General features: G+C 54.9%; 1 protein-coding gene and 1 pseudogene across 1 annotated transcript in view; one reads left to right on the top strand and one right to left on the bottom strand.

Moving 5' to 3' along the window:
- The window catches only part of ARHGAP23 (Rho GTPase activating protein 23), a 63,144-nt gene that overhangs the window by 38,981 nt on the left and 11,524 nt on the right, over positions 1-12,639 (top strand). The window contains exons 12-20 of the mRNA XM_054593718.1: positions 1,899-2,213; positions 3,489-3,550; positions 3,796-3,926; positions 4,535-4,656; positions 5,015-5,170; positions 8,279-8,357; positions 11,350-11,423; positions 11,696-11,785; positions 12,393-12,518. Coding sequence (XP_054449693.1) covers positions 1,899-2,213; positions 3,489-3,550; positions 3,796-3,926; positions 4,535-4,656; positions 5,015-5,170; positions 8,279-8,357; positions 11,350-11,423; positions 11,696-11,785; positions 12,393-12,518 — 1,155 coding nt within the window. The remainder of the gene's footprint in view (positions 1-1,898; positions 2,214-3,488; positions 3,551-3,795; positions 3,927-4,534; positions 4,657-5,014; positions 5,171-8,278; positions 8,358-11,349; positions 11,424-11,695; positions 11,786-12,392; positions 12,519-12,639) is intronic.
- LOC129086941 (40S ribosomal protein S12-like) lies at positions 9,180-11,255 on the bottom strand (annotated as a pseudogene).

Below are 12,639 nucleotides of genomic sequence, written 5' to 3'. Positions count from 1 at the left end.
GAGCTCTCGGCTGAGATGGAACCCCTGCCCTCAGGGCGCTCCGAGGATGATTCATCCATTTGTTCAGTAAATACTGATGAGCACTCACCGTGTGCCTGTCACGGCTTTAGGATCTGGGATGTGGACCGAGGAGAGTTAAGCTTTCTGCCCTCAGGATCTTACCCTACATGAGAATTCCACCCCCCGCATTGCCTGGGGTGGCAGCAAGCACCCCGGGAAACAGACGGGGTGATGGGGTTGCCTTTAAGTTGGGGAGGAGGGGTTGCCTGGAGGGGAAAATGGTCAGAGAGGGCCTCACTGAGGAGGGGATGCTGGTGATGTTTGAGCTCAGATCCAAAGGGCGAGAAGGGAGGAGCCGCGTGAAGCGAGAGAAGGGGCCCCAGCAGAAGGACCTGTTAGCGCAGAGGCCTCGAAAGGGCGCGCTTGCCTGGTCTGCTGAACAAGGCCCTGTGGCTTGACACAGTGAGGGAGGAGGGAGAGAAGAGGAGTTTGGAGAAGGAGGACCAGAGAACAAAGTCCTTAGATTTGATTCCAGGGTGGTGGGAACCCGTGAGAGGTGCTAAGCAGGGGAGAGACGTGATCTCGGTTACATTTTAAAACCATGGCTATAGCTGCTGGTTGGAGAACAGATTGTAGGAGGGGAGAGTGTAGGTTTGTGCAGTTGTCCAAGCAAGAGGTATTGATGGCGTGGACAAGGTGGTAGCAGGTGATGTTTGGGAAGCTGAAGTGACTTTCTGATAGGTTGGGTATCAAAGGTGAGGAAAAGGGAGGAGTCAAGGGCAACTTTCTGGTTTCTGGGGAACTGAGTGGATTGAGAGCTCCACACTGAGCAGTGCCCATGGGCCGTGCAAGCGGAGATGCTGCATCGGGCGCGGGAGGTACAGGCCTGGGGCTGGGGAGCCTGGGGCGCCCTGGGAATCACCACGAGCAGACAGTGGGTGTCATGGGGGAGGCATGCAGGGAGGGGGCGCCCAGGACAACGTTCTGGAGCTCCCATCCTTCAGGGCAGGGTCCCAACCTCAGCTATGTTGACACTTGGGGCCAACTGGTTCTGTGTTGTGGGGCCGTCCTGAGCATCTACCCACTAGACACCATAGCACCTCCCTAGTTGTGATGACCAAAAATGTCTCCAGACAAATGTCCCCTGGGGGCGATTCACCCCCATGGAGAACCACTGGTGTGTAGAGGAGGTAACTAGTGGGGGAGACTTGAGAAGGAACCAGTGGAATTGGGAGGAAAACCAGGGACCAGGGGTGTCCCAGATGCTAAGAGAGGGTTTGTAGAGGGAAGCCATGGCCAAAGGCCTGAGAGACACTAAGGAAAGGGCCAGAAGGGCCAGAAAGCTGCTGCAGTGGAGGCCTGGGTGACCTTGTGAGTGGCGTGCTGGGAAGGGGGACTGTGTGGAGCTTTGAGTGAGAGGCAAAGAAGCGGGGAGAGTAAGTGTGACTGACACCCTTGACCAGTTTTTCTGTGAAGGGGCGCGTATGTGGTCTAGGAATGGCTTTAGAAGGATTTGATGTAAGGTGGCTCATGCCGGGCGGGACCTGGTTGCCTTCCCAGAGCCCCTGCTGGTTCTCCGGGGCATTGCCAAGCCTGACTAGTGTGGAGGCCAGTCGTTAACGATGCTAGTCTTTAAAGAGAAGGTTGCGGGCCCTCTGGGGGCGCTGAGAATGACGGGTGGGGGTGTCCAGACAGGTGAGAGAGTTGGAGGACTGTGGGCAGGAGGCTGCCCCAGGTTCCCGCCGGAGCGAAGCAGGGGGGCTTCTGGTGGGCAACGGGGTGTCCACTGTTTACAGCTTCTAGCCCCCCACCCCCCGGGCTCGGGGCTGGGAGGCGGGCCTGGCCTCTCACACCCTCCTCCTCCTATCTCTCCCCCTCCTCCTCGTGTCTCCCTGCAGAAAGTGGGCGGCGGCCTGCGCCAGTGGAAGCGGGTGTTTGCCGTGCTGCGGGCGCGCTCCCTCTCGCTGAGCAAGGAGCGGCGGGAGCCCGGGCCGGCAGCGGCAGGGGCGGCGGCCGTCGCAGGTGAGGACGAGGCGGCGCCCGTCTGCATCGGCTCCTGCCTGGTGGACATCTCCTACAGCGAGACCAAGAGGAGGCACGTGTTCCGGCTGACCACCGCTGACTTCTGTGAATATCTCTTTCAGGCTGAGGACCGGGATGACATGCTGGGCTGGATCAGAGCTATCCGAGAGAACAGCAGGGCCGAGGGCGAGGTGAGGGCCCTGCCCAGCCCCTGCCGGGCCAGGAAGGCCAGGGCAGAACCCAGGGCCCCCTCTCACCTGCCATAGCCCCACTTTGTCACTCTGAGCCTCCGTTCCCTCTTCCATAAAATGGCTTAACAACTGTACCCACTAGAGAATACACAGTGGCTCCCAGAGCACTTGGTGTCTTTAGTGTGCCATGACTGGCAGTAACAATAATAACTGTAGGAGTGATAGTAATTATTATTATTATTAATAATAATTATTGTTATGATTGAAGGCTCTGGCACAGAGAGGCCAGCGCCAGGCCAACCTCAGCGTCTCACTGCAGGCTCAGTGGCGTGTCTGTGTTTTCTATGGAATATGTTACAGAATGAGGTGCCCCTGTGCCAGAGCTGTGGCTGGCCCTTCTGACAGGGCTGGCCTGTCTGCAGGGACATGAACACATTGACCTTGGGAGGAGGCCAAGAGGCTTGGCCTTTGGCAGCAGGCAGCAGGGATTGAGCCAAGGCTTTGGCAGGGACTTTGGGAGAATTTAAAAAATGGCGCCCCTTCCTAGGACGCTGTACACCAGAGGCCTGGGCTAGGATTGCCACCTCCACTGGCCCCCTCCTTGGCCAAGCGCCCTCACAAAAGTATCTCGATATGCCTGCACCAAGTTTTGTGGGGCTCCTAGGCATGGGGGCTGGTCTCTGCGAAGAGGGCAGTGGGCCCGGGGCCTGGTCCGGGGGCCTCTGTGACGGCCATGGGGAGAGGGTCGTTGGTGCACAGCCTGTGGGCCGCAGACCCTCTTGTTGAGGACGTGTCCTCTTGTGGAATCAGTCTCTGCCCTCCCCGGGACATTGTCTTTCCTCACTGCAAGGAGGAAAGTACCTGGAATCTGGGTCCCTGCTGTGGGAGGCCCAGCTGGGCTGTCCCCAGCAGAGCATGGTCAGGGGTCCCAAGTCACCCTCATTATCGCAATAGCTGCCCCCATGGAGCGCCTCCCTTGTGCCTGGGCAGGCCTGTGGTGGGTGCTGTGTGCATAATTCTGCACCCAAACCCTGAGGCTGCTCTATGACCCCTCCCCTGTTACTGCTGAGGAGGCTGAGGCTCAGAGACACTAAGTGGATTGCCCAAAGTTGCATGGCTGGCGAGGGGGTGCTCGGGAGTCCAGCCCTGGTCTTCCTCGCTCTGGGGTCTGTGCCCTCCAGTTGGCAGATGGAGGCGAGGGGAGGCAGGGAGGCGTCCTGCCATGGGCTGGCTGTGGGCACTGACCACATCTGCTCTCTCTTCTGTCTCCTCCAGGACCCCGGCTGTGCCAACCAAGCTCTGATCAGCAAGAAGCTTAATGATTACCGAAAAGTGAGGTGAGCACAGGCTCCCTGAGCAGTCCTGGCTGTGGGGGAGGGGAGGGAGCACCCCGCCATGCCTCCAGGCCAGAGGGTAGCCCCTGAGTCGCCCTCTGCTCGGGGTAGGGAGGGTGGCAGTCTCCAGAAGGGCAATGAAGGGTTTGCCTCAGGGGTAGAGGGGAGACCCAAAGGGCGGGAGGCCAGGGCAGGTGACATGCTGGGCCATCCAGATGAAGACCCCTCTTTTCCCTTTTCCCATACAGCCATAGCTCTGGGCCCAAAGCTGATTCCTCCCCAAAAGGCTCTCGTGGCCTGGGGGGGCTCAAGTCTGAGTTCCTCAAACAGAGTGCAGCCCGTGGCATCAGGACTCAGGACCAGCCTGCAGGGAGCAAGGGTAGGACGTGGCTGCCACGGGGGTGGCGCGCATGCAGGGGGGAGGCTGGGATCAGCTCTGCGGGTCTGCCAGGGAGCCGAGGGCCTGCGGGCGTGTGCGCGCGTGTCTGTGGGTATGAGCCGGGGCTCCCGCGGGGTGTCTGCCCGTGTGCATGTGCCTGTGAGGGTCTGGGACTCTCAGGGTCTCAGGCTGGAAGGGTCTGGAGCCTGATTTCCTTCTAAGACTTCCCTGCTGGATAGTGTCTGCTGTGGCCCTTCAGGGCTCGTCCTCTCGGGATGGAAAAGCAGCCTTTTCCATCTTCCCACACTTTTGGCTGTTAGAAAGTCCTTCCTTTGGTTGTACCAGAATCTGTGGCTCACGCCTCGTTGGGTTAGCCCTGGAGGCCTCACAGGAGGCCTTACGTAATTCCGAGGCCCCTCTTCTCCAGGGAGAACACCCCTATCCCTTGGCCTCCGTACTTGGTATATAGTTTTCCATCAGCCCTCCGCCTCCCAGTGGCTTCTCTGACAGAGTCCCCACATGTCCAAGCAGGCGTAAATATGGTGGGTGAATGTGGTTGCCGTCCCTCCCTGGGCTCACCTCATCCTGCCGTTTTCTGTGCCCCCCAGATGACAGCGCTGCCACCTCCAAAAGTCCCTGGGGCATAAACATCATCAAGAAGAACAAGAAGGCAGCCCCCAGGGCCTTCGGGGTCCGCTTGGAAGATTGTCAGCCAGCCACAGAGAACCAGGTGGGTCCCTGCCACATTGCAGAGCAGGCACGGGATGGGGGAGGCAGAGCTGCAAGGGCCTTTGGAAGCAGCTGTCCACTCGTCTCACAGACACAGCTGGGGAAGCCCAGAGAGGGGGCAGCAGAGCTGAGAATCCCTGACCCCTGGCCAGCGCTCCTTCTCAGGCCAGGGCGAACCTTAGGCATTACCTCTAGCTCCTAGACTGGACACAGCAAGGGCCCTTTGTCCTCTTACAGGGTCCCTGGTGGCAGCTGGGGCTTGTGCTGCCCCTGCCTTGGTCTCCCCGCCTCCTCTGGCCCGCTGGTGGGGAAAGCTGCTCTCACCCTCCCTGACACTCCCGCCCTGCCTGTTTCCCCAGCATGTCCCTCTGATCGTGGCCGCTTGCTGTCGCATCGTGGAGGCACGAGGGCTGGAGTCCACGGGCATTTACCGAGTGCCGGGCAACAACGCAGTGGTGTGCAGCCTGCAGGAGCAGCTGAACCGCGGACCCAGTGACATCAACCTTCAAGATGAGGTGGGCATGGCTGGGGCGGCTGGGGGAGAGGGGCCACGCTGCTGTGCGTGTGTCTGTTGTGTTCATCGTACCCTGGGCGCCAAGATGGGCAAGGCGGGACTTTGCCTTGCAGGCTGGCCCTGGGGGTGAGCATCACCCCAACTGAAGTTGAACAAATAGATGCAGTCAGGCCCTAAGACAGCGGCTCGCTAGCAACAGAGGTTGGTCACAGCAGAGGTCACAGGTGAGGGTGTTCCAGGCACAGGAAATGGCCTGGGCAAAGGCGTGAACTCTGGTTTGCCATCAGTCAACCTATTGTGCCTTCTCTGTAAAGAGCCAGGTAGTAAATATCTTAGACTCTGGTTACTGTACAGTCTCCATTGCGCACCTTTCTCCTCTTCTTCCTATTTTTTTCCCCCACAATCCTTTAAAAATGTAAAACCCATTGTTAGCTCAAGGACTCTGCAAAAACTGGCTGCTGGGTGCATTTGGCCTACGGTCCATGGTTTGCGGACCCCTGGCTTAGAAGAAAGGAAGTATATGGTGTATTCCAGAGCGACCAGCGTTGTGGGGGCTGCAAGATGGGAAGAGAAGAGGCTGATCACATGAGGCCAGACCAGCTGAGGAATATGACAGCTCCACTCAAGGGTTTTTAGCAGGACCAGTGTTCTCAGACTGTGTTTTCCAGAGTCTTAAGTTTCCCTAGAGGTGCAATGGGATGCCAGGGCCGGGTCAGGACCCCCAATCCTTGCTTGAACTAAGACAACCCTGATGTATGTGATTTTCATGTACAGTTGGGTTTTCATGTATGATTCTGTTTGACAAAAGGGGCCCCGCTGAAAGGGGGTTTTGGGAAACCAGGAATCTGGGCAGTGAAATCCCATGAGTCACATAGCATGAAGCCTCATGTGATACATGGCAGTCTTCCTGCCCTTGGGAAGGGAATGGGGAAACCAGACAAGTGCGTGTGAAATCGTGGGCAAGAGAAAAGGCTGATCTCAACAAGGACCAGATTGTGTGATGAGGAAGGAGAGGGTGCTGAGCGCGGGAGCAGATGGTAGGCTGGAGTGTTCGAATATTTGAAGGATGAATTGAGGCGGGGAGGCAGGTGGACAGGAATGCAGTGTGGGCGGGGCATGAAGGCATTTTCTAAATCCTAGGGAAGGGTCTGAGTGTTGGGACAGAGAATGGGCCCTCCCCTCTTCCTGGGCTTGGCAGTGGGAAGGGTAAGACCCAGGGCAGGGCCCAGGGTTTTTGATGGCTTCACTGAAGCCTTTGACCTTGATCCAATGGATAATAGGAAGCCTTCGATGGATCGCCAGGTGGGGAGGCATAAGTGAGAGTGGGGTTTGAGAAAGAGTAGTGCTTTAGCTTATACCCAATGGACGTGAATGAGGAAGGCCCAGAGCAGGGCACGTAGGGAAGAGATTACTGATGCGTTGGAAGTGGACTCAGCATTCCTAGAAAAATAAGGACGATGGACAAGTTGGTTGCATGAGAGGGAAGAGGAGGGACAGGAAGAGTCAAAAGTTTGAGTTGGGGGCTGGTAGTGTCTACCCCGGCAGACACTGGGAAATCGGACAGGAGAGGGAGGCTGCGGCAGGCAGGGGGCCCATTGGATTTGGGGTGAGGAAGAGTCACCCAGACAGGGGTGATGGCATAACCCAATACTGGACCAGGAATGGACTGACGAGTGGGCAAGGGGTCGTGCTGGGGCTTGGAGGTGAGATGAGGGAGAAGCTGCTATTTGGGGGGAGGGTGGGGATCAGGAGCGCCAGGGCCAGGTTCTGAGTGGGCAGAAGCAGAGGGGAGCGCAGATGAGGCTGGGGCTGATGCTTGCACATAGGAGGGGGTCAAGAACTCCAGGGCAAGGCCGTGGGTGTGGCAGCTGGGAAATGCAAAGGCTCACGCCTCAGGGCCAGGGGGTAATGGAGGGGGTGGGCGGTTGCTGCGCTGGGTATGGGTGGGTATACACTGAAGCACATTAGCTGGGCCTTAGCCAACGAGAAGTGGGCCCGGCAGTGGTGGCGTGTTCGCTGTTTTGGGTGCATGGTTTTGCCTTAGATACCAGTGGTGTCATTTGTTGGTGGTGGGTGGGGGTGGTGATGGTGCAGTGCTGGAAGTGAAGCTTTGTGTGGGGGGTAAATCTAACCCCTGTTCAGTCTGTGGGAGGTTAGTATTTGTGGGACGGTTGGGCATTAAGCTGTGGATTCATTGTAACGATTTTGTATATTGTTGTGCTGTGTGTCTTTGTGTATATCGTCAAGTTGTATGTCTCTGTTGTGTGTCTATATTGTTTTCTGCGCACGAGTTCCCGAGTTCTCATCAAGGTTGTTATTCTAGCCTTTGTGCTGGGTTATGGTGCCCCCTGGTGGAAATAAGGAGAAATGACCCTATTGTTCTTTCTTGTGTCCAGCAACCATTGATTTAGATCAGGGTTTTCTCAACCGTGACACTTTGGACAGAATGATTCTTTGTTGTAGGAGGTTGTCCTGTTAATTGGAGGAGGTTTAACAACATCCTTGTCCCCTATCCACTAGATGCCAGTGGCACCCTCTGGTTGTGAAAAACAGAATGGGTTCCAGAAGCCAAATGTCCCTGGGCGGGGCAGAGTCACCCTGGTTGAGAACTACTGACTTAGACCTTTTAAGTGTCAGGGATAAGGAGAGAGGAGTCCAAGGAGGACTCTCTGCTAAGTGGGGAGCACTGGGAAGCAGGAGTTGGCACTGAGTAGGCACAGTGGAGATCCAGTGGGCAGGCTCTTGTGGGGGTAGATTTCGCTTGCTTCTGTCCCTTACAGGTACCAGAGAAGTCACCTGGTACTTTCTGTGGATGGGCAAATGTTAGAGCTCACTGGGCTGACTGGAGCAAGGAAGGACTGGGGCCGGGTGGGCAGGGGGCTAGAACCTAGCCGGGGACTCTGTTGCTGCCCCTGATGAGTCTTCTTAGCTCAGAGATCCTTGGGCAGAGTTTCGTGTAAATGGATCTCAGAAAGGGCCTGAGCTGGGCTGGGCCAGCACGGAGGCGTGGGCCCCGGCCTGGGCCTGGCTGGCCCTGCACCTGGGGGTATGGGGGTTTCGGTATCTGGGCTGGGCCTCCCCGTGGCCTGACATCTTGCACCCTCTCCAGCGCTGGCAAGACCTCAATGTGATCAGCAGCCTGCTCAAGTCCTTCTTCCGAAAGCTACCTGAACCTCTTTTCACTGATGGTGAGTCCGGGGCTGGAGGTGGAGGGTGGGAGGACGAGGGATATCCTGACCACTTTTAAATGGGTGTGTTGGTTTTATTTTTGGGGTTTTTGTTTTAATACAAAAGAAACGTGTGCTTGTAAAGCTCTTAGGTAGTACCGATACAAATAGAGTAAACGCAAAGTTCCCTGCCATTCTCCTCCTCCCTGCCTCCCGAGGTTATGCTAACATTCTCCGAGCCTTTCCTGGGTGCCAAGCACTGCTCCTCCTACAACACTCTAGGAGGTCAGTACTATTATCTCCATGGCACAGATAGGGAAACCAAGGCACGGAGAGGTTTAATGACTTGCCCAAGGTCTCACAGGTTGTAAGTGTTGGAGCCCGTACTAGGCCCCAGGTATTTGGCTCCAGAGCCCAGCTTTGCCCATTTGTGGAGCTGCTTATTAGCAACCTGTTATGTTTCCTTCCAGACCCTCTGACACACACAGCAAAGACACATACACATTCAGTGGTGTGCGGGTAAATGTTTAACATCTGGCTCTCTGGGGAAAAAAAGCCTTGATCTGTCTTGTTTTCTAATTTCCATGGCATACATGTCCCCACCATGGCTGATTTCAAGCTATCGATACGCTGTCAGCAGCGCGGAGCTGGGCGAAGATGAACACTGTCGGCTCTCGGGAGCCAGTGGGAGCGGGGTCCAGCACGCCCCTGGTTGGGTTGTTCTGAACAAAAGGGGGCTTGTAATTCTGAGATTCATTCATGTCGGTACAAAGAGCCCTGCCTCATTCTTTTGTTTATCTTTCTTTTTCTTTTTTTGAGAAACAAAAGCCAAGTTCACCTTGTTCATTTCTTGCGTTGGAGGTATTCCTCGATGATATCCTTTGCCTGAGACCCTTTGTCATAGGCCATCGCCACTAAACAGCTGCAGCCATTTCACAGGGCTTTCCCTTGCTGTTGACTTTACAGAGGCCTACCCGGTCCCTTAGTTTCTGGTTGCCATCAGCCTCACGTAGGTTGGTTTGGTGTTCAGGGCCTCCACCAATGCGACATACATTGCAGTTGGATGCAAGCACATGAAGGCGGGCTTGGTGCTTGTCCGAGGCTTTGGCAGCCTCGCGAATTCCATGCCCTAGGCCATCGTGGATGAGAGTGGTCTCCTCACCTCTTATCAAACAGCATTCACGTCCATGACACCTCCAGCAGCAATGCCTCCCTCGGCCGTGGCGGCGGCTTATAGGGGAGGCCGAATCTTAAATGCACCCAAACCTCTGCGCAGCTCCACGGTGGCAGGAGAGAGCCATTCTTCTTTTAAATCGACCACAAAGTATTTTATAAGCTGAATAGATTGTAATTTGTCTAATTGCTCCCCTATTGATGGACATTTGGGTTGCCTTCACATTTTTGCTATACGAAACCTATTGCAATGACTTATCTTGTGTGTATCACTGCACATTTGTATCGGTGTCCCCGAGGGAGATTTCTAGTTGTAGAAGTGCGAGGTCAAAGTCCTGGTAAACATTTTTTTAAATAATTTTTTATTCTTAATTACAGTTGACTTCAATATTATATTACTTTCAGCTGTACCACATAGTGATTAGACATTTATATAGCTTATGAAATGATCGCTCTGATGTCTAGTACCCATCTGACACCATACATAGTTTTATGATATTATTGACTGTATTCCCTGTGCTATAATTTACAGCCCAGTGCATGCTCTTATAACTGGCCATTTGCGCATCTTAATCCCTTCCCTGGTAAACGTTTCTAAAAGCTAATATCAGGTAGCACTCTGAGAAGTGGACCCTAGTGCATACCCCATTGGATGTTGTTATTATGCTAAACTTTTGCTAATCAGGGGAAATGGCATCTCTTTATTGTTTTCATTTTCATTTCCTTCATTACGAGAGAGAGATTAACTATCTTTTCATTTGTTTATGGGTCTTTTCTATTGCCTTTGTCCTTGCCTGTTCAGACTATGTGCCCATTTTTCTGTTGGGTTGTCTGTCTTTCTGCGTACTGATTTGTAGGGGACAAGCTCTTATATATTATAGATATTAATCCTTTGTTAGTTTTTGCAAATATTTGCTCTGGTCTGCCATTTGCCTTTGAACTTTTCAGTAGAGAAATTGAAAACAATCATTTTGAGTGTAGTCAAACTTACTACTCTTTCATGGATTCTGCCATCTCATGTGTAAGAAGGCTTTATGACTATGAAGCCATTTTCTTATCTTTCAATATTTTAATAACTTTTATATTTGCTCCTGTAATGCAATTAAATGTGTATTAGGTGAGCTAGAGATGGATTTTCCCCCATTGAGATAACTAATTGTCCCAGAGACATTTATTGACACCTCCATCCTTCCGTGATGATTTGAAGGGCCGCCCTATTACATAGTAAAGATCCACACGGCCTGTTTCCCTCCTTTCTGTCCCTGTCCTCATCAGCTTTCCCTGCCAGATCCGCTGCTGCAGCTGTGCTGTCTTTGTGTGAGTCAGTGTCTGGTAGGGCAAACCCTCCCTCACCATTCTTCCTTTAAAACACACCGTTGCCTGTCCTGGTGTCTTCACTCATCCAGATGGGTTGTAGAATAAACTTACCATGTCCCGTTTTAAAAGTTTCCCATGGACTTCTGAAGGGAGTTGGGGCAGCCCGAACACTGGGGGAGTGCGTTGTGTGGAGACCGAAAGGCCCTTCCCTCTTTCTAGGTCACTTTCTCTCCTGACCTTGTGGTAGTCTTGTCCTGGAGAGTGGTACAGGGACCCCTTTCCTGGTATTAACATGGCTCAGGTCTTATTTCTTCCCAAACGTACGCACCTTGGCTACCCCAGGTCAGGCGCGCACACACCTGAGTGCAGCTGGGGAGGTTTGGTCACGTGAACATGAGGCCACGGAGCCCTTTGAAACTGGAACGGCATAGGCCTCCTTGACCTCAGCCTGGAAGCTTCTCAGCCCAAGTGCGGGAGAAGGGACTGCCTCCCACCTTCCTAAAGATTCTTTGGTTTGTTTCAGACAAATACAACGATTTCATCGAAGCCAATCGCATCGAAGACTCGAGGGAGCGAATGAAGACGCTGCGGAAGCTGGTAAGGGAAGAGACGCTGTTAGGCAGAAGGCAGCCTGGGCTGGGAGGGTGCCACTGTCCCAGGAGGCCCGGAGTCCAGCGCCACCAATTCCCTCTGTGCCCTTGGGAAGCCCTTCTCCACTCCAGGCCTCGATTTCTCCGTCTCCACAAGGGGCTCAGTTAGAGGGTGGATTCCAGAGCCCCTGAGATGTGGCAGTGGGAGCCCCTTCAGGGCGTGATGGACGGGAAAGGCCATGACAGCCCGGTCCCGTGCCCCTTCTCTCTCCTGCCCAGATCCGGGACCTCCCAGGCCACTACTATGAGACACTGAAATTCCTTGTGAGCCATCTGAAGACCATCGCTGACCACTCGGAGAAGAACAAGGTGGGTGGCGGCTGGGTGTGGAGCGTGGGTGAAGGAAGCATGCATACCTGGGTCCTCCTCAGAGGACCCCGAGCTCCTCTAGGTCGGATCCTCTCCAGCCCCTCGAGGCACACCCTCCTCCTGGCCAGCGCTTCTCCCTGGGAACCACCTCTTGAGTTTCTGAGGGTCTTCCAGGGGCCCAGAGCCATAGACCCCCTGTGACTAGTGAAAATTTGCCCTCTGATGTGGGTGGAATGTCTTGCACTGCATTTCCCGAATCATACCTCCTACATCATCTGGCTTTGCAGTAGGGAAAATGAGGGGAGCTGTAGGATTTCTCCCCGTCCTAAAATACCCTCGGAGCTTCCAGCGGGTCCCTACTCCAGCGTCTCCCGTTGCTAGCACAGTGTGTGCGCGCGGTTGTGAGATGGTGAGCAGGGCTGAAATCTGGCTTCTGCTGTACTGACCGTGCACCTCCATGCCCATGCAAGGTGTTCATCCCCGAAGCCAAGGACAGCTCAGGATGTGGGCGGGACAGGGGCCTGAGGGGCCCAGAGTGAGGGAGACCTGGGGGACCGGAGTCAGATTCACAGGGTTATTGACATTGACCTGCTCCCTCCCTGCCCAGATGGAGCCCCGGAACTTGGCCCTGGTCTTTGGGCCGACGTTGGTGAGGACATCTGAGGACAACATGGCGGACATGGTGACGCACATGCCTGACCGATACAAGATCGTGGAGACACTGATCCAGCATGTAAGTAGCTGCCGTGGCTGGGCCGTGTCCCCCCTGGGGAGCTCGCTTCTGCTCGCCTGGGTGGGTGTGCATAGGGAAGGATGAGGCAGCTTAGGAAAATGCTGCTGGGGTGGCGAATGCC

Source organism: Pteronotus mesoamericanus, unplaced genomic scaffold (assembly GCF_021234165.1).
Source record: "Pteronotus mesoamericanus isolate MK-2021 breed Mesoamerican mustached bat unplaced genomic scaffold, CSHL_Meso_final scaffold_476, whole genome shotgun sequence".
Lineage (NCBI taxonomy): Eukaryota > Metazoa > Chordata > Mammalia > Chiroptera > Mormoopidae > Pteronotus > Pteronotus mesoamericanus.
This window is presented reverse-complemented; position numbering and strand designations above follow the sequence as displayed.